This window comes from Neoarius graeffei, chromosome 16 (assembly GCF_027579695.1).
Source record: "Neoarius graeffei isolate fNeoGra1 chromosome 16, fNeoGra1.pri, whole genome shotgun sequence".
In the NCBI taxonomy this organism is placed as follows: Eukaryota; Metazoa; Chordata; class Actinopteri; order Siluriformes; family Ariidae; genus Neoarius; species Neoarius graeffei.
The window spans coordinates 24,603,141-24,625,391 of record NC_083584.1 but is presented as its reverse complement, the minus strand read 5'-3'; the positions used below and the strand labels follow the sequence as shown (position 1 = coordinate 24,625,391).

At 40.5% G+C, this 22,251-nt stretch overlaps 1 protein-coding gene across 1 annotated transcript in view; it reads right to left on the bottom strand.

Moving 5' to 3' along the window:
- atp9b (ATPase phospholipid transporting 9B) overlaps positions 1-22,251 on the bottom strand; it is a 150,298-nt gene that overhangs the window by 82,579 nt on the left and 45,468 nt on the right. The window contains exons 9-11 of the mRNA XM_060942667.1: positions 19,650-19,730; positions 10,815-10,890; positions 5,949-6,025 (exon numbers count right to left, since the gene is read on the bottom strand). Of these exons, the coding sequence (XP_060798650.1) occupies positions 5,949-6,025; positions 10,815-10,890; positions 19,650-19,730 (234 nt within the window). The remainder of the gene's footprint in view (positions 1-5,948; positions 6,026-10,814; positions 10,891-19,649; positions 19,731-22,251) is intronic.

Here is a 22,251-nt window from a genome sequence, read left to right as displayed (position 1 = left end):
CCCCAGGACTGCGCTCCAGGTGTCTGACAGCGCGTACGCTCCCTCATCCAGCGTTGATACCAGCGTTGGATTTTAGAGGCAGTGGAGATACGCAAGCGGGGCGCAGAGGACGATGAACCGGGATGAGGGAGCGTACACGCCGTCACACACCTGGAGCGCAGTACTGGGGGAGCGACCTGACAGCGGGAGGCGTGAACTATCCTGTCAAATTGGGCAGGACGTTCGCACCTCCGTAGCGTAACATCAGCTGATAAGGCACGTCACCACTCGACATCTGGTGACTGTTTTGAAGAAGGCGGAAGATTCTCGCCGAAACTGTCAACAAGGTAACATCTTAAAAAATCCTTGTCTGAAGAAACGAACTTAAAATAGCTTTAATAGTTAGACATAATGAACTTCCACTACACAGCTGAGAACCAGTTTGCTTTTCCATAGCTCGCGGTGCTAAGGGAAGCCACGTCATTACGTCGCTGTATACGTCAGTTACGTCACTACGTTTGCATAAACCTTGGCGTGAATATCAAAGCAAAAACAACATGGAAGAAGCAGCAGCAACAACAACGATAATAATAATGGATGACTTAGCGTTTGTACAGCTGCTGCTTCTCGTCGCTTAAAAATGGCGATCTTTAGCGGTCTTGTTATTGTTGTTGGTCTTAACAACTCCGCCCCCCCGCTGACGTAAGCGGTTTCTTTCCTCTGGCCCAGCAGAGAGTTGGCGCTAGCCTGGAACCGGTTTTTCTGGCCCCAGAGCCAGTTCTTTGTCAGTAGAAACAGAAAACCCGGTTCCAACTAAGCACTGGCCCCGAACCAGCCCTGGAACTGCTTTGGTGGAAAAGGGGCAAAAGAGCTCCTTAGTATTACATCAGCCCCTCATCTGAGCATCTCCACTCATGGCTTGAGAACTGCCCTTGCAAATGAATATTCATGAAGAAAGTGCTAGCTGATTGGCTTGGAAGAGGAGGGGGTGGGGTGAGCAGCAGTTTGTTATTTATAAGGAACAGGCATACAAATCGGCCATTTTGAACAGGCCGGTTTAGACGGGGTGAGAGGGGAGCGGTGGCGGTTTATCCTTGAGGTATTTTGGGCAAAACATCTCATATTTATTTCATTAAGAAGTCGGGGAACGGAGTCACCTCTAACTTAGAAGTAGACGGCTTTTCGATTCCATAAAAATCAGTGAAATTCAGTTCCCTCTGAAATTTGGTCATTGTGATGTTTATTTTTGTAATATCTTTATATTAGTGCTGTCAAGCGATTAAAATATTTAATCGCGATTAATGTCGCGACTGTCATAGTTAACTCGCGATTAATCGGCAATTTAATCGCACATTTTTGTCACATGAAAAACCATTGTAATTCTCTTATCAGCATAAAGTGAATGGGCTTGCTCACCGTTCGAACTACGGGGGTACTCGGGGGATCCGAGATCCCCTGAAACAGACATGAGATCCCTTGAAAACATAATTTTGGGAAATGTTGGGGGGTCTCTAAAATATTGGCAAAATGATGTTTATTGACATAGCAATCGTGTGTAACGGGAAGCATTTGCATATCCGAAGTGAGCGCGCGATGGAGATCCGCGCTCTGAGACCAAGCGCAAGCACCCCCCCCAAGGGAAAAAAAAAGGGACCCCCCGAAAATATCGGCATAGTTCGAACACTGGTTGTACCAATGTTTTTTTTTTTTTTATTGCAGAGCATAACACGGGCGCACGGTGGTGTAGTGGTTCGCCTCACAGCAAGAAGGTCCTGGGTTCGAGCCCCGGGGCCGGCGAGGGCCTTTCTGTGCAGAGTTTGCATGTTCTCCCCGTGTCCCGCGTGGGTTTCCTCCGGGTGCTCCGGTTTCCCCCACAGTCCAAAAGACATGCAGGTTAGGTTAACTGGTGACTCTAAATTGACCGTAGGTGTGAATGTGAGTGTGAATGGTTGTCTGTGTCTATGTGTCAGCCCTGTGATGAGCTGGCGACTTGTCCAGGGTGTACCCCGCCTTTCGCCCGTAGTCAGCTGGGATAGGCTCCAGCTTGCCTGCGACCCTGTAGAACAGGATAAAGCCGGCTACAGATAATGAGATGAGATGGTAGCTTTAGCAAAATGCTCTGGCACAAGAGAGGAGAAAAACACCTGCTGCTGGCAGGAAATTAATTCACTTCAGGATTGTAACTTCCTGGTCAGATTGCATCCCACCACCTCATCACGGATTCTTTTCCTATAAAAACCATGCACTCTATTTTTTATTCTTTCCTTAGAACATTGTTACACGGTAGATGATCTGGTGTTTTGTACTGAATGCTCCAATGTAAGATTTTTAAATATCACTGAAGTTATCATTTTCACGCGGTTTAAATACAGCACCGAGTTACATACTTTGTTAGTAAACCTGAAATTGAGAGATTTTGCCACACTGCTCACCAGTACGCATTACGCAGAAAGCAGGCGAATGGGTCATCTAATAAAATGACTCATCGAATCATGAATGTGAAAACTAAATCATTTTAGCAACATCTCAATGCCCTAACCTCTTCATTACTCTCGCAGCAGGACATTACATGCTTATGTCCAATCATTCCCCGACAACAAAAAGACACTCTCATGTCACCCAAACTGATGGTAGTGTGATCTTCACCGAGAACACCATTTTACAGAAGCAACACACACGTGCAGTGTAAACCGATAGCGACATGCTGTCAGCAACTTTGTGTGAGGGCTTTGTGTGAGCAGTGTCACAACAGATTATAAAGTGGCAAACGCGGTTCTCGGTGACTTTTGCCGCATCGTATTGATTGTTGGCCTGCCATCTCGCACACGCTATCGCACTCCTGACATCATCTCCTTCACGTATTGGATTCCACTCCGTCGGAGAGCTTACAAAAAAAATAAAAATCACTGGGGCTCTCAGTCGACATGCAGCCTCAGCAACTTGGACAAAGTGTCCTGCTTTCAAAACCAAAGCAAACCCTCCCGGCAAGCTGGAATGGGGTCATGACGGAAACATGAACTCCATGAAAGCACTTGCCGCTACACTTAACACGACATTTTTGGTGAACTTTTGCTTCAACTTATTTTTCTTTCAGTGTCCGTTCACTCAGGAAATTCATTGGGGGCATGCTTTTTACCCAAACAAACAAACAAACAAACAAACAAACAAACAAACAAACAAACAAACGAGCAAGTGAGAAAGAAAGAACAAAAGAAAGAGCAAGTGAGAAAGAAAGAAAGAAAGAAAGAAAGAAAGAAAGAAAGAAAGAAAGAAAGAAAGAGCAAGTGAGAAAGAAAGAACAAAAGAAAGAGCAAGTGAGAACGAAAGAACGAACGAAAAAAAAGAGCAAGTGAGAACGAAAGAAAGAACGAATGAAAGAAAGAGCAAGTGAGAACAAAAGAAAGAAAGAAAGAGCAAGTGAGAACGAAAGAAAGAAAGAGCAAGTGAGAACGAAAGAACGAACGAAAAAAAGAGCAAGTGAGAACGAAAGAAAGAACGAACGAAAGAAAGAGCAAGTGAGAACGAAAGAAAGAAAGAAAGAGCAAGTGAGAAGAAGAAAGAAAGAAAGAAAGAAAGAGCAGGAGAGCAAGTGAGAAAGAAAGAAAGAAAGAAAGAAAGAAAGAAAGAAAGAAAGAAAGAAAGAAAGAAAGAAAGAAAGAAAGAAAGAAAGAAAGAAAGAAAGAGCAAGTGAGAAAGAAAGAAAGAAAGAAAGAAAGAAAGAAAGAAAGAAAGAAAGAGCAAGTGAGAAAGAAAGAAAGAAAGAAAGAAAAAGAAAGAAAGAAAGAAAGAAAGAAAGAAAGAAAAGAAAGAAAGAAAGAAAGAAAGAAAAAGAAAGAAAGAAAGAAAGAAAGAAAGAAAGAAAGAGCAAGTGAGAAAAGAAAGAAGAAAGAAAGAAAGAAAGAAAGAAAGAAAGAAAGAAAGAAAGAGCAAGTGAGAAAGAAAGAAAGAAAGAAGAAGAAAGAAAGAAAGAAAGAAAGAAAGAAAGAAAGAAAGAGCAAGTGAGAAAGAAAGAAAGAAAGAAAGAAGAAAGAAAGAAAGAAAGAAAGAAAGAAAGAGCAAGTGAGAAAGAAAGAAAGAAAGAAAGGAAAGAAAAGAAAGAAAGAAAGAGCAAGTGAGAAAGAAAGAAAGAGCAAGTGAGAAAGAAAGAAAGAAAGAAAGAAAGAAAGAAAGAAAGAAAGAAAGAAAGAAAGAAAGAAAGAAAGAAAGAGCAAGTGAGAAAGAAAGAAAGAGAAAGAAAGAAAGAAAGAAAGAAAGAAAGAAAGAAAGAAAGAAAGAAAGAGCAAGTGAGAAAGAAAGAAAGAAAGAAAGAAAGAAAGAAAGGAAAGAAAGAAAGAAAGAGCAAGTGAGAAGAAAGAAAGAGCAAGTGAGAAAGAAAGAAAGAAAGAAAGAGCAAGTGAGAAAGAAAGAAAGAAAGAAAAGAAAGAAAGAAAGAGCAAGTGAGAAAGAAAGAAAGAAAAGAAGAAAGAAAGAAAGAAAGAAAGAAAGAAAGAAAGAGCAAGTGAGAAAGAAAGAAAGAAAGAAAGAAGAAAGAAAGAAAGAAAGGAAAGAAAGAAAGAGCAAGTGAGAAAGAAAGAAAGAAAGAAAGAAAGAAAGAAAGAAAGAAAGAAAGAAAGAAAGAAAGAGCAAGTGAGAAAGAACAAAAGAAAGAAAGAGCAAGTGAGAAAGAAAGAAAGAAAGAAAGAAAGAAAGAAAGAAAGAAGAAAGAAAGAAAGAAAGAGCAAGTGAGAAAGAAAGAAAGAAAGAAAGAAAGAAGAAAGAAAGAAAGAAAGAAAGAAAGAAAGAGCAAGTGAGAAAGAAAGAAAAGAAAGAAAGAAAGAAAGAAAGAAAGAAAGAAAAGAAAGAAAGAAAGAAAGAGCAAGTGAGAAAGAAAGAAAGAAAGAAAGAAAGAAAGAAAGAAAGAAAGAAAGAAAGAAAGAAAGAGCAAGTGAGAAAGAAAGAAAGAACAAAAGAAAGAAAGAGCAAGTGAGAAAGAACAAAAGAAAGAAAGAGCAAGTGAGAAAGAACAAAAGAAAGAAAGAGCAAGTGAGAAAGAACAAAAGAAAGAAAGAGCAAGTGAGAAAGAACAAAAGAAAGAAAGAGCAAGTGAGAAAGAACAAAAGAAAGAAAGAGCAAGTGAGAAAGACAAAGAAAGAAAAGAAATAAGAAAGAGCAAGTGAGAAAGAACAAAAGAAAGAAAGAGCAAGTGAGAAAGAACAAAAGAAAGAAAGAGCAAGTGAGAAAGAACAAAAGAAAGAAAGAGCAAGTGAGAAAGAACAAAAGAAAGAAAGAGCAAGTGAGAAAGAACAAAAGAAAGAAAGAGCAAGTGAGAAAGAACAAAAGAAAGAAAGAGCAAGGTGAGAAAGAACAAAAAGAAAGAAAGAGCAAGTGAGAAAGAACAAAAGAAAGAAAGAGCAAGTGAGAAAGAACAAAAGAAAGAAAGAGCAAGTGAGAAAGAACAAAAGAAAGAAAGAGCAAGTGAGAAAGAACAAAAGAAAGAAAGAGCAAGTGAGAAAAGAACAAAAGAAAGAAAGAGCAAGTGAGAAAGAACAAAAGAAAGAAAGAGCAAGTGAGAAAGAACAAAAGAAAGAAAGAGCAAGTGAGAAAGAACAAAAGAAGAAAGAGCAAGTGAGAAAGAACAAAAGAAAGAAAGAGCAAGTGAGAAAGAACAAAAGAAAGAAAGAGCAAGTGAGAAAGAACAAAAGAAAGAAAGAGCAAGTGAGAAAGAAAGAAAAAGAAAGAAAACGAAATTCAGCCAGTGCATTGTATTCAGAGAGCGAAAGGCAGCAGTGACTGCGCTGCTATCCTCGCCCAGAATCAGTTCAGTGAAACTCCACTGGACTCCGGATTATTAAACAGCACTTTACGGGTCCCAGCTCGTCTGCAGCATTCTGAAATTCCACATTCATTCCATCTTCATTCCAGCTTTCCTCGAGGTGGATCATCTCCACTCGCGTTTCTAAATGAGCACAGAACATGCAAAACACACCCACCTTATTCTTTGACTGAGATGTGTTCAAAACACTCCTCATCTCCTTCCCAGTGTAAATGACGACACCTATTACCGTACCTGAGAAACCACAAACACAGGCACGTCAGAAAAATCACTGATGAAATGATTACTGTAGCTGATTCAAAAGCACAACATATCCTGCTTCGGTGCCTTTACAGTGGCACATTATTACATACATACTGTATAAAAGTACTCCGACTTTTCTTTGTATAGTTTGCATTATAAGCACGGCTGTATCCGTCTCACTGGCATGGTTTATATTGCTCACATTTGCACTGTTGGTATAATTTGTATATTTTGAGCATCTAGAGCCCTATTCAGATCAGATAAATGACAGATGGGGGTCAGTGGGGGTAATGCAATCATTACAAGAGCATCACCGTGAACTTTAATCCTGTCTGAATCCACGATGTTGGTCATTCCACCCCACGGACTGTTCGTGCACGCTTCTGGAAGGATTACACTGTATTTTACCATCTATAAAGTGACCAGTAAAAATAACCCTACACCAGAGCTTTTTTTAATTTTTATTTCTTTTTCTATTTTCATTTTATTTATTTATTTTATTTATTTATTTTTTTTCCTGAGGGTTTGTGTTCATTTGATGTTTGAGTGTTTTTTGTCCGCCGGTTGTGGTGTAGCTCCGGACCTAGTTTTGGGCGTCGGTTCCCTCCCAGGCCTTGGGTCGCTGTGGGTGATGCCTGTGCTCCCAGCTGTGGACTGCAGTGAGCTCGTTGCTCATTTTACATCATGGTTGTCCAGCGCTCTACGCTTTAACGCTTGGCGTGATGTTCTGAGCGATGTTACTCGGTGGTGTCGCAGTGGCTGTGCAGGCGGTTTGGGACACACCAGCGCTCTGCGTGGCGGTGCTTCTGTGCTCACTTTGTGGATCCATGGCGTGGTGTTCGAGCGATGTTGCTGACGGCATCACGGTGGCAGTGCTGGAGATGTGGGACTCATTTTCGTGCGCCTTTTGGTGGGACTGTGGCTGCTACACCACGGGAATTACATCCTGACCCCTACTTGGTGGACTATTTATTTATTTATTTATTATTTAATTTATTTTTTTTCCCTTGTCTATAATTGTAAAGCGTCCTTGGGTTTCTTAAGGCGCTATATAAATTTAACTTCTTATTATTTTTTATTATTAATATACATTATTTTTTCGTGGTCCGGTTTCCATCAAATCCTGCGCTCTGATTGGCTGGTGAGCGGGTCCATATCCTACGATACGGACCCCAGTTACGGACCTCTGGCGACTCACTCATTCACAACAACAAACATAGTAGCAATTTTTGTCAACATTTATCTTTTTTTTTTTAAATAAGATTTATAAGATTATCAAAAATCTTATAAATTTTTGCCAGCATTTGTCAGGAGAATAGCATTAATTTTACAGCATGGATAGCGATAATGACAGTCTTCACAGCAAAAGCAAGTTTTACTACCCTGAGAAAGAAATAAAAAAAAAAAATTTTCAGGAGAAAGCTAAAAAGCTGTAACTGACTCAATTTTGTATAAATAGGGGACGACACAGGCGGTAAAATGTAGTTTTTTTTTCCTGCCATGGAAGTGCACTTGTATACCGAGGAGGAAGCCATTTGCATTACAACCGTGAACAAGGATTCAAAATGGCGGCTCACCTCGGCTCGGCTTGGTTTTCCCTTTCGGGCGCTCTCGTTTTCTGTTCGAATTTGGTAAAGAAAAAGATAAATATATTATTTACCAGCTTAAGGTCGGTCCGTATGGTGAAATACCGTGACCTCTGTCTTAAATACTGACCTCGACCCAGAGGGCCTCGGTCAGTACTTTCAAGACCTCGGTCACGGTATTTCACGATACGGACCTCCCAGGTGGTAAATAACAGATGTATACTGACATCTGTAAATATTCTATTTTATTCTATCCACATCCACTGGATATGAGCAATCACGCACTCTGATTGGCTACTCTACTACTAGGATGTCAGCTCATATACTGTGAGTAGAGAAAAACAAAACGGCAGAGTGTGTTGCTGAACCAACCGGGGACAAGACCAAAAAAAAAAAAAAAAAACCCAACGGAGTACAGGCCAATAATGAAATGAAGATATTTTAAAGATGTCAGAGAAGTGACACTTTGAGGTGGTAGCATGGGTGGGGTGTGGGGGGTTTGGAGTCAAGTCATTCAGTTCCAAGGGCAGGTACTGGATAGACCAAGTGCAATTTGCGAGGCCATGAGCCTTACAACAAGCACTTATAAGAAAGAGCAAAATCAGTTTGTTTTAAAAGCAGGCATGTACAACCCCAATTCCAAAAAAGTTGGGACAAAGTACAAATTGTAAATAAAAACGGAATGCAATGATGTGGAATTTTCAAAATTCCATATTTTATTCAGAATAGAACATAGATGACACATCAAATGTTTAAACTGAGAAAATGTATCATTTAAAGAGAAAAATTAGGTGATTTTAAATTTCATGACAACAAGACATCTCAAAAAAGTTGGGACAAGGCCATGTTTACCACTGTGAGACATCCCCTTTTCTCTTTACAACAGTCTGTAAACGTCTGGGGACTGAGGAGACAAGTTGCTCAAGTTTAGGGATAGGAATGTTAACCCATTCTTGTCTAACGTAGGATTCTAGTTGCTCAACTGTCTTAGGTCTTTTTTGTTGTATCTTCCATTTTATGATGCGCCAAATGTTTTCTATGGGTGAAAGATCTGGACTGCAGGCTGGCCAGTTCAGTACCTGGACCCTTCTTCTACACAGCCATGATGCTGTAATTGATGCAGTGTGTGGTTTGGCATTGTCATGTTGGAAAATGCAAGGTCTTCCCTGAAAGAGACGTCGTCTGGATGGGAGCATATGTTGCTCTAGAACCTGGATATACCTTTCAGCATTGATGGTGTCTTTCCAGATGTGTAAGCTGCCCATGCCACACGCACTAATGCAACCCCATACCATGCAGGCTTCTGAACTGAGCGCTGATAACAACTTGGGTCGTCCTTCTCCTCTTTAGTCCGAATAACACGGCGTCCCTGATTTCCATAAAGAACTTCAAATTTTGATTCGTCTGACCACAGAACAGTTTTCCACTTTGCCACAGTCCATTTTAAATGAGCCTTGGCCCAGAGAAGACGTCTGCGCTTCTGGATCATGTTTAGATACAGCTTCTTCTTTGAACTATAGAGTTTTAGCTGGCAACGGCGGATGGCACGGTGAATTGTGTTCACAGATAATGCTCTATGGAAATATTCCTGAGCCCATTTTGTGATTTCCAATACAGAAGCATGCCTGTATGTGATGCAGTGCCGTCTAAGGGCCCGAAGATCACGGGCACCCAGTATGGTTTTCCGGCCTTGACCCTTACGCACAGAGATTCTTCCAGATTCTCTGAATCTTTTGATGATATTATGCACTGTAGATGATGATGTGTTCAAACTCTTTGCAATTTTACACTGTCGAACTCCTTTCTGATATTGCTCCATTATTTGTCGGCGCAGAATTAGGGGGATTGGTGATCCTCTTCCCATCTTTACTTCTGAGAGCCGCTGCCACTCCAAGATGCTCTTTTTATACCCAGTCATGTTAATGACCTATTGCCAATTGACCTAATGAGTTGCAATTTGGTCCTCCAGCTGTTCCTTTTTTGTACCTTTAACTTTTCCAGCCTCTTATTGCCCCTGTCCCAACTTTGAGATGTGTTGCTGTCATGAAATTTCAAATGAGCCAATATTTGGCATGAAATTTCAAAATGTCTCACTTTCGACATTTGATATGTTGTCTATGTTCTATTGTGAATACAATATCAGTTTTTGAGATTTGTATATTATTGCATTCCGTTTTTATTTACAATTTGTACTTTGTTCCAACTTTTTTGGAATCGGGGTTGTAGGACACTGGGATTTTTTTAAAAAGGAGACTTGTACATAAATTTGTGAATATGTTCAGAAATCTTATCCTCTGCTGTTACACCAATTCGCTCAAGACCTAGTATATGCAAGTGAACCTGGCCAATAAACTGATTCAGACTCCTAGCTTTCAGAAGTTATGAGAGTTTTAATGTATTACATTAACTGGCCAATTCAGTGACGTAAACAAGTCACAAAAAAGTATGAAAGGAGACGGTCAACATTTCCAGTGCACTTTCCAAACCACTCAAGTCCATGTCTGTGGTGCAATTTAGTTCTTTTAATGGAGCAGGACTGATGGGGATATCCTTTTCCATCTGCAGGGATCTTGTGTTGAGTCTGGATGATGTCAGGAGTCTAAGTTGGAGGATAGACTCCGATCAAGGACAGGCCAAGGGGCAGCAGAGAGCTACAAGAAACCTCAAGCCTCGAGAGGACCGAGTGAGGATAAGCCACAGATCGATGAAAAGGTGATCGTTAAATACAAGTAGGAGGCCTTTAGGGAAAGTTTTAGCTATAGGGCTCGATTTGGATCAGGTTCAGATCTCACAGCGCTTGTAGATGGCAGTGAAAGCGTAGCAGTGAGGCTGATCTGAGATCTGCGCTTTTGGATGAAGTTCTGTATCAACACTAGTATGTGAGAGAGTGAGAGAGAGAGAGAGAGAGAGAGAGAGAGAGAGAGAGAGGAAGAACACTTCAGCTCCCATTAACGGCTCATCGGATTTCTCTGCATTTAGGCTAAGTGAATCACAATCAGAATTGCCGCAGAAAATATGGAAGATGTCAGCTAAACACTGAAGTATCAGCTTCACCATGCTCTAGGACAAAACTGGTGAGAAACCTGATCCCAATATATGTGCATTTATTTTTGGGGGGGACGGACAAAAAAAAGAAAAAAAACAAAACAAAACAAAAAAAGGCCCTGAAATAGGTGAGAAGTGGGTTTGCTCACCAGATGCGACCACGGTACTGGCCCAAAGGGTATTCTCAATGCTTAGGCTCTCATGGACAGGAGGGTCACAGTCCTCCTGCAAAAAAAAAAAAAAAGATCCATGTGTCAATGCAAACAAGATCAAAGCAGTCAGAGAGCGAGAGAAAAAAAAATTTGCCATAAGAAAACCATAGTACCACACACATATGAACAGAAGGGCAACATAATTTTAATAAACTATTGAGGGGGGGGGAAACCAAACAACCTGTATTTTAAACAATAACTGCAAACATAATAAATAAATAAATAAATAAATAAATAAATAAATAAAATCAAACAAATCCTGTACCATGTTTGCCCACTCGGATTACAGATTTCTCTGCTCACAATTTGAAGACACAATAATATTGACTCTGTGGTCAGGAACTGCTTGCTGGCAGTGGCAGTCGCAAAATCAGCTGGATGGAGGGTTTGTGGAGGATTCCACAGAAACATATTAAACAAACCGTAAAAACGCCGATACATTAATGGCATTTAGCAGACGCCTTTATCCAGAGCAACTTACAACATACCCAGAGCAGCCTGGGGTTAGGGTGCCTTACTCAAGGGCACTTCAGCGATACCTGCTGGTCCAGGGAATCAAACCAGGGACCTTTTGGTCCCATAAGTTCCTTTTCTAACATTTAGGCCATGGCTTAGTACATTTTCGATATAATCTTTAACAACTCGATTGTCTATTCCAACTGGTGTTAGTTAAAATCATTAAATCACAAAATTATTCCAGATTAATATGCTGACTTGCTCATATCCTGATTTGCTGGGAAGAAAAAAAAAAAAGCTTTACAATATAATCAGAGTATTTAATCCATCACACAGACTGCTGCTGACAAAATAGCTCAATACATTTAAACAAAAAAACAAAAAAAAAAAAACAAAGACACCCCCCCACACACACACCTTGAAAATTAACGCACAGGACATTTTACCTGAACAGAAATTAAGCTGCATGGACACCCTGCATTTGTTTTCTTCTCTGTCTACATCTGTTAAACTGATGTAATCCTGCAATCAGATAATCAGCTGTTTCTCCCAGCATTTAGTCAAGCTAAACTAGTACTGTCATGCTTGCACAATGTTTTGATGAATTTAAAACCCACTAAAAAAGTAGAAACCCTGCCTCAATGGGATGAAGAGAAATGAAGGGAAAGGTGTGAACTAGTCTCGGTTTAAGATGATAGAATAAAGCCAACATACTAGAAACCCCTTTAGAGGGCACAGTTTTCCCAATAACCCAGGATAAAAACCATGTTCTACCAACTAGGAGCTGGAATACAGTTAGGTCCATATATATTTGGACACTGACAAATATATATATTTTTTTTACCTGTTTACTGAAACATATTCAAGTTATATAGTGGACATGGACAAAGTCCAGACTTTCAGCTTTCATTTGAGGGCATCCACATTAAAATTGGATGAAGGGTTTAGGAGTTTCAGCTCCTTAACATGTGCCACCCTGTTTTTAAAGGGACCAAAAGTAATTGGACAATTGACTCAAAGGCTATTTCATGGGCAGGTGTGGGAAATTCCTTCGTTATGTCATTCTCAATTAAGCAGATAAAAGGCCTGGAGTTGATTTGAGGTGTGGTGCTTGCATTTGGAAGATTCTGCTGTGAAGAAAACATGCGGTCAAAGGAGCTCTCCATGCAGATGAAACAAGCCATCCTTAAGCTGCGAAAACAGAAAAAAACCCATCCGAGAAATTGCTACAATATTAGGAGTGGCAAAATCTACAGTTTGGTACATCCTGAGAAAGAAAGCAAGCACTGGTGAACTCATCAATGCAAAAAGACCTGGACGCCCACAGAAGACAACAGTGGTGGATGATCGCAGAATAATTTCCATGGTGAAGAGAAACCCCTTCACAACAGCCAACCAAGTGAACAACACTCTCCAGGAGGTAGGCGTATCAATATCCAAATCTACCATAAAGAGAAGACTGCATGAAAGTAAATACAGAGGGTTCACTGCACGGTGCAAAGCCACTCATAAGCCTCAAGAATAAAAAGGCTTTGCTAAAAAACATCTAAAAAAGCCAGCACAGTTCTGGAAGAACATTCTTTGGACAGATGAAACCAAGATCAAACTCTACCAGAATGATGGAAAGAAAAAAGTATGGCGAAGGCGTGGTACAGCTCATGATCCAAAGCATACCACATCATCTGTAAAACACGGCGGAGGCAGTGTGATGGCTTGGGCATGCATGGCTGCCAGTGGCACTGGGTCACTAGTGTTTATTGATGATGTGACGCAGGACAGAAGCAGCCGGATGAATTCTGAGATATTCAGAGACATACTGTGTGCTCAAATCCAGCCAAACTGATTGGTCGGCGTTTCATAATACAGATGGACAATGACCCAAAACATAAAGCCAAAGCAACCCAGGAGTTTATTAAAGCAAAGAAGTGGAATATTCTTGAATGGCCAAGTCAGTCACCTGATCTCAACCCAATTGAGCATGCATTTCACTTGTTAAAGACTAAACTTCAGACAGAAAGGCCCACAAACAAACAGCAACTGAAAACCGCTGCAGTAAAGGCCTGGCAGAGCATTAAAAAGGAGGAAACACAGCGTCTGGTGATGTCCATGAGTTCAAGACTTCAGGCAGTCATTGCCAACAAAGGGTTTTCAACCAAGTATTAGAAAGGAACATTTTATTTACAATTATTTAATTTGTCCAATTATTTTTGAGCCCCTGAAATGAAGGGATTGTGTTTAAAAAATGCTTTAGTTCCTCACATTTGTATGCAATCATTTTGTTCAACCCACTGAATTAAAGCTGAAAGTCTGAACTTCAACTGCATCTGAATTGTTGTGTTCACAAGTCATTGTGGTAATGTACAGAACCAAAATTAGAAAAACGTTGCCTCTGTCCAAACATTTATGGACCTAACTGTATATAGTGTATGATGAGAAAAGTGGATGGTTAAAAATTAAATACAGGACCAGTCAAAAGTTTGCACACCCCTACTCACATGTATTTTCTACATTGTAGAGTAATACTAAAGACATCAAAACCACAAAGTAACATGTGGAATTGTGTTTCAAAAAAAAAAAGTTAGAATCTATTTCATATTTTAAGATTCTTCAAAGTAGCCAGCGTTTACGTTGACGCTTTACACACTATTGGCATCATCTTAACCAGCTTCATGAGGTGGTCACCTAGAATGCTTTTCAATGAACAGGTGCCTCGTCAAAAGCCAAGTCGTGCAATTTCTCGCTTTCTTAAATGTAGTAATCCATATTATGTCAAGAACTGCTCAACTAAGTACAGAGAAACAACATGCATCATTACTTTGAGACACGAAGTGACTTCTTGAATAAAAATAAACACCGAATTAGAAGGGGTGTCCAAACTTGGGTACTGTACATCAGGAAAAGCGAGCCAGTGCTGATCAATTCCTAATGATTTAGTCAGAAGGAAGGTGTTGATTCATTTCCTATACCGGCAGCAGCTCTCTCTACTCTCAAAGCAAATCACAGGATGATAATACACTTATTCTAACAAGTTATTGTTTCTATAGTAACAGCTAAGACTGAGGTACTGTACTTGTATGAGGGAGGCTACGCAAATAAAAAAAAAAAAACTAAAACCAATAAATAAAAATAAAGCTTCTTGTAAAAATCACTGATATGGTGATGTTTATGAACATTTATGGAAGGAGTCTCCAGAAGCCAGAAGGCTATTGGAAAAATGTTTTGTGGACAGATGAGACCAAAATAGAAATTTTTGGTTTAAATGAGAAGCGTTATGTTTGGAGAAAGGAAAACACTGCATTCCAATATAAGAACCTTATCCCATCTGTGAAACATGGTGGTAGTAGTGTCATGGTTTGGGCCTGTTTTGCCGCATCTGGGCCAGGACAGCTTGCCATCATTGATGGAACAATAAATTCTGAATTATACCAGCGAATTCTAAAGGAAAATGTCAGGACATCTGTCCATGAACTGAATCTCAAGAGAAGGTGAGTCATGCAGCAAGACAACAACCCTCAGCACACAAGTCGTTCTATCAAAGAATGGTTAAAGAAGAATAAAGTTAATGTTTTGGAATGGCCAAGTCAAAGTTCTGACCTTAATCCAATCGAAATGTTGTGGAAGGACCTGAAGCGAACAGTTCATGTGAGGAAACCCACCAACATCCCAGAGTTGAAGCTGTTCTGTATGGAGGAATGGGCTAAAATTCCTCCAAGCCGGTGTGCAGGACTGATCAACAGTTACCGGAAACGTTTAGTTGCAGTTATTGCTGCACAAGGGGCTCACACCAGATACCGAAAGCAAAGGTTCACATACTTTTGCCACTCACAGATATGTAATATTGGATCATTTTCCTCAATAAATAAATGACCAAGTATAATATTTTTGTCTCCTTTGTTTAACTGGGTTCTCTTTATCTACTTTTAGGACTTGTGTGAAAATCTGATGATGTTTTAGGTCATATTTATGCAGAAATATAGAAAATTCTAAAGGGTTCACAAACTTTCAAGCACCACTGTATTGCCAAAAGTATTCGCTCACCTGCCTTGACTCACCTATGAGCTTAAGTGACATCCCATTCCTAATCCATAGGGTTCAATATGACATCGGTCCACCCTTTGCAGCTAGAACAGCTTCAACTCTTTTGGGAAGGCTGTCCACAAGGTTTAGGAGTGTGTTTATGGGGATTTTTGACCATTGTTCCAGAAGCGCATTTGTGAGGTCACACACTGATGTTGGACGAGAAGGCCTGGCTCTCAGTCTCCGCTCTAATTCATCCCAAAGGTGTTCTATCGGGTTGAGGTCAGGACTCTGTGCAGGCCAGTCAAGTTCATCCACACCAGACTCTGTCATCCATGTCTTTATGGACCTTGCTTTGTGCACTGGTGCACAGTCATGTTGGAAGAGGAAGGGGCCAGCTCCAAACTGTAAAAACAGTCTGCATGCCTAGGTGCTTGATTTTATACACCTGTGGCCATGGAAGTGATTGGAACACCTGATTCCGATAATTTGGATGGGTGAGCAAATACTTTTGGCAATATTGTGTGTGTGTATATATAGTCGAGTGCAAAAAATTTACGGTATGCGAATCATAATTACGTTGCCCGCTACAGAGTAAGCGGGGCGAGGTATTGTTTTCAGTCGGCCTTCTTTGTTAGCAACATTACAGGAAAACGGTTGGACCAATCTTCATGAAACTTTCAGGATAGATGGGCATCGGTCTCAAATAGAACCTCCCACATTTTGACATTTTAAGGGTCATCCAATCAAGGTCACAGTGACCAAAAAGGTGAAAATTGGGGGGGGTTTGGCGATATCTTCCTTCATGTTCAAACCAAATCCAAAATATTCATCTTTCAATTCTGCTTTCATTGATATGCTGCATGTTGGGGTATCTCTCATAGTTTTATTAGCGGTTGGGGGTCAAATGTCCGGGGTCAAGGTCACAGGTTTTCAGAGGCTCATAACTGTGAAATGGTTCAAGGTAGAGACTTCGGCTACGTTTACATTACGTCGAATCAGCGGATCATCAGATTAACGTTCTTAAAACAATTCGCGTTTACACTAAAACCGTTAGCCGTGCACACAGCAACACCAATACGCGGATACGCTCGGCTCCGCAGGCATCCTGCGCTCCAAATCACTCCGCCCTGAACAGCGAGTGCCCTCTGGAGGGTGTGCACTCCGGCCCTGCGCAGCTCACAGAGCGCGCGAGTGAAGTGAACAAGCCACGATTCGGGACTGAGCCGCTGTGTGTGAGATCCCAGCGCATATCACTTATTACTTGCAAGTGGAAGGATGGCAAGCCTAAAGACAATCATAACTACACAATGGGCAGTATTTGCATCAGTATTTGCAGTATTTTCATACTTTTATACTCTTTAATGAAAGGTGATACAAGGCGGAAGTCTGCGCCGTTTTTCAGCAGTCGCGTCACATGACCAACGCCAGCGAATCAGGAAGGTGGATGTCACAGTGACGTTGTCCAATGAGACGCCAGCTAGAGCTCAGCACAGCGTATTCGCGTATTCTCAATGTTTACACAGCACCGGAGCTGATACGATCTAGATTGAATACGTGGACGCTGGCGGATTCCCGTTTCCCCGCTTTTTCAGGGGGGTTAATGTAAACGGACAGTGCATCCGCGAAGAAAACGAGACAGATACGGTCTAGTGTAAACGTAGCCTTCATGACTTTGAACCATCAAACTCAAGGTCATGGATTTTCATAGGACTATAACCGGACAGCTGATGATTTGAGAAATATTACCATTATCAACATATGGGTAGTCCCATATGGGCTTTCATTTAGCACCATGAATGTTGACCTTGAGTGACCTTGAAATGTCAAACTGAAGGTCATGGGTTCACCTTGTAAGGTGAATAGGCCAGGCTGCCGGGTGAGGTTTGTTTTGCCTGGCAACACTTGTGTATAATATTAAAAAAAAAAAAAAGACGGGGGGGGGGGGGGGGGGCATGATAGGACTTGCTGTTATAGGAAAATAATCAACGATGGGATGGTGTGATGTGGCCCAATGTGAAACAGGGTTGCTTTATTTATTTTTTTTTAATCTATCATGGCAATTTATCAGTGACTTTGTTTTCTTAAATTAAATCCAGTTAGTTATATTTGGTGTTCCTGAACATTTGCAGACCAAGTGATTTCCTGTCTTTGCTTGTTATAGCGGTGATGAGCAGTCATTCCCTCACAAGCTGCTTTTTCTTCCTCTGTTCCTGTAGTTACAAAGCTCCTTGCAACCCTGCCATGCGCACCATGGTTGTTGAGTGTTCTCCTGATGGTGGACTCATCAACATTAACATTAGCCAATGTGAGAGAGACTTCAGTTGCTTAGAAGTTACCCTGGGGTCCTTTGTGACCTCGCCGACTATTACGCGCCTTGCTCTTGGAGTGATCTTTGTTGGTTGACCACTCCTGGGGAGGGTAACAATGGTCTTGAATTTCCTCCATTTGTACACAATCTGTCTGACTGTGGATCGGTGGAGTCCAAACTCTTTAGAGATGGTTTTGTCACCTTTTCCAGCCTGATGAGCATCAACAACGCTTTTTCTGAGGACCTCAGAAATCTCCTTTGTTCGTGCCATGATACACTTCCACAAACATGTGTTGTGAAGATCAGACTTTGATAGATCCCCGTTCTTTAAATAAAACAGGGTGCCCACTCACACCTGATTGTCATCCCATTGATTGAAAACACCTGACTCTAATTTCACCTTCAAATTAACTGCTAATCCTAGAGGTTCACATACTTTTGCCACTCACAGATATGTAATACTGGATCATTTTCCTCAATAAATAAATGACCAAGTATAATATTTTTGTCTCATTTGTTTAACTGGGTTCTCTTTGTCTACTTTTAGGACTTGTGTGAAAATCTGATGATGTTTTAGGTCATATTTATACAGAAATATAGAAAATTCTAAAGGGTTCACAAACTTTCAAGCACCACTGTGTGTGTGTGTGTGTATATATATGTGTTCCCCCCCCAAGTCCTTTGTCATTCTTTAAGCCTTTCTGGTATTTTATAGTGACATTTCATGACCTGTTTATATCATTTTATTTTGAGTATAAGCACTGTCAGACACATTTTACCCTTCAAGCTTTACGTTGAGACATTTAAACTCCAGACTAAGCTCCTTTAGTCAGAACAAAACATCACTACCTACAGACAAAAGATGGGAATTGATTCGTATACAGAATAACTGTGTAGGTCAATTACACAAGGATACGGTTCTTAATTACGTATTTGGGTTTTTTAACAAACCAATATCTCCAGCTCTATTTACCTTAAACAACAGAAACTTGTGCTCCAAAGGGATGAGTGTTATTCATATAAAAAAATAAAAAATAACTTAAAAAAACCCTGCATGACCTTTCCATTATACAATGATCCGTAAATTTAACACGCATCATGAAAAAAAAAAAGTTGGAATTTTTAGAGGGTACATCTCGCCCTTTATAAATTCCCACCCGCTGTGGAAACAAAGACAGCTAAAGGGCACAGCCAGGAGTTTTGTGACACCTATGATGCACATCCACACAGCAGCTCTTAAATGCAGGCATATGATGACAAAGCATCAGAGGTCGATCTGGTTACAGATCAAATGACTTTTCTGATATGATAAGCAGCACATCTCTGCTGAGCTGGTACAGTTATGTTTAAAGGCACGGTGGAGGGTAAAATAACATCAGCGAAGGTTATTTGGACGGACGAAGCCTGACATTCTCGCTGATGGGAGGACAGCGAGTCGGTGTCAGCTCTGTGCAAGTACATTTAATAGAGCTGTACGTATCCAAAACCTGTGGCAAGAAGCAAGTGCTTCACAGCACATCCTGGTGACACAGCCAAGAACGCTTCAGCCCTTTCGGTTTGAGCGCTCAGATATGTGTGGGCTCAGGAGGGTGAGTCAGCGCAGGAAGTGATCTCCATCCTCTGCCTGCTGTGTGGCCAAGAGTGAAGACTGTACACAAAGACAGGCTTTGTGTAGGGGCTCCCTCTCCTTTTCTCCCCTTGCACTCTCTTTTTCTCTCTTTCTCAGCACTAATCTGATGTTAATAAGGAGCTCGGCACAGCCGGTGCACATGGGCGGAGCTGAACAGCCCGTGATGTCATCTCCATCAGAGGAGACCAGCAACTTTGCATTAAACAAAAATATTACCCCCCCCCCCCCCAAAAAAAAAAACCCCACACACACACAACACCACACACACCTGCCAACAGCCTTTATAATAGTTTTGGGGTTTAATATGTACTCATTCATTATTTAATTTATTTCTTGCGCGCGCGCACACACACCTTACCCGAGTAAAATTCCCTTCAAAACTGTGTATGTCCAGCTGAGGCTTCTGAGCATAGACGTATGCAGTGATGGAGAACAAATCCTGGAAGAAGAAGAAACACGCATACAAAATGAGCTAAAACGTAAAACATCAGCAAGATTATTTCATTAGTTGCTTTCAACATAAGCTACATTTACAGCACGGTAATTCACGTGGACATTCAGAGACAAGTAGCATTACTGTTCAAGGCAAAATGCTAATGATGGCCATTCTGATTAATCTTGTGGTCAAATGTATAAAAACTATTTAAAAACTAGGCATGTAACGATATATTGTTCGATGATTAATCGCGATACAAATTTATAATGATTTGAATCGCAATGATCAGGCTGTGTAATCTTAGTTATTCCTTGCTGTAACTGCTTGTTTAGACAGCAGAGGGCCCAATCATGTACAGCAGGAGGAATGCACATTACTTCTCCGTAGGTGGAAGTAACACGGCTCTTATGCTGTGAAAAACACTAAAAACAGATCTAAAATGGAAAAGAGCTCCTGTATGAATGATTTCCTACAAATAGATTTAACAAGAAATCGGAGCTCTTGTTTTACAGCTGTGTGTGCTGAAGGCTAAAGAAAAGAGAAGCAAATGAAGATGGCACAAATGATCATAAAAGTTTATTAATAAAAAGGCCCAGTATTAACTTTCATTTTTAACAAAAGGAATATTTTACTCCAACCTTTACAAATGTAGGTAAATTGTTGGGTTATTAAGACAATGAAAGCTTTTTAATTTAAAAAAAATTTTAAAAATTGTGATTTTTTGGTAATAAAATTTAATTTTCAATAATATTTTGGAAAAATGTATCCAAACTCAATATCATGAATAGAATTGAACCAAGAACCAGGTGAATCATTACATGCCTGTTAAAAACAGTGCAAAATTAGTAAATTTGAACCATTTCAATATTGCTAATATTATCGATTTTATAGTGAACAAATATCAGTAAAGTTATACTATGCATTCAAACTATATTGCCCCCCCAAAAAAAAAACCCAACCACACCCACATTTAGCAATTTTTTTTTTTATTTAGTCAGTTTAATGTTTTACACTTTAAAGCCGCTTTAAGGAAGGACAAATTCCACCATCTTGCATGTTTATGCCAAACCCCATTTGGCTTCCCATTTACGATCTACACCTCCTATCCGCTTTAATAAAGACAACCGTGCACAATCGTGACTTGGACAATGTCATGGTTATTGGTGCCGACAAGCTGCTTTCAGTAACTCGAATTTTTACACAGAACGGTTTAAAAAAAAAAAAAAACATCCAGTAAGAGACGGGTGGAAACGCCTTGTACATACAGTCCGAGGAAAATAGCCAGACTGGTTCAAACTGACGGGAAGTTTTATTGTAACTCAACCACTCTTTACAACTGTGTTGAGCAGAAAAGCATCTCAGAATGCAAGACAAGTTCAACCGAGAGGTGGACAGACTACACCAACAGAAGAGCACATCAGGTTTCACTCTCGTCAGCCAAGAACAGGAATCTGAGGCTACAGTGGGCACAGGATCACCCAAACTGAACAGCTGAAGACTGGAAAAACATCACCTGGGCTTTTTCCCCCCAACCTGGCAGTTTTGACGAGCCGGTGCCCGCTGTAACCTCAGATTGACATTCTTGGCAGGAACCGGATATGCTTTTAACCTGCAGCTGCACGATTTTATACATTGCTTTGGCTGGATATCCGCATCAATGAGCAGGTGCTCAGGTATGGCCAATGAGCCCATGTTCACCATTTACAGTAATATAACAATGTTGAGGAATTTACACAGAGGCAAATATAACCTCATTCATTCAAAAAAAAAGCAGATTCCAATAATTGCTTAAATGGAGGTTACGTACATTTATCACTTTGAGGAAAGGTTATGTTTGCTTTTATATTACCTTGTAAAACTACAATTGAAATTTAAAAAAAAAATAAAACGCTCCGAGAGCACAATATCCCCCGCTGGCAACTATGCCATAAATCTAGTAAAATGCGACTGAACTGAACAAAACTGCAATATGCATATTACCGACATGGAACAAAGAATCCTATCAAGTTTCATGAAATTCCTCCAAAATTGAGAGGAGTTGGTTTCAGAAAGTGAGTACACGTCCGTCCGTCCCGGGAAATCACCACGACAATCTCCTTTCGGGCCTTTCGGCCAGCGGGGGATAAAAATCGTGAGGTTAGTTGATTTCAGAAAGCAGCACACCTTGATGAAATTGCCAAAGTACAAGTTTGTTAATAATCGAGGGCATAACTCTGGTAAAATTTGCCCAAATTAAACGAAATTTCAATCTGCGTATAACTGTCATATAACAAAGCCTTTTGCCAAGTTTGGTGAAATTCCTCCACAAATTGTGAGAGTTGATGATTTCAGAAGAACACACACCCTCATGAAATTGTCAAAGTTATTTAATCGAGGGTCTGGGAAAATTTTCACAAACGAAATTGAAATCGCAATATCAGAGCCTAATCTAGGAATTTGAAAATAGGGGACAGATCCCTCACTAGTTGTAGAAACAGGGGACAGAAAATATTAACATGGGTAAAAACATCCCTCATTTGTTCCA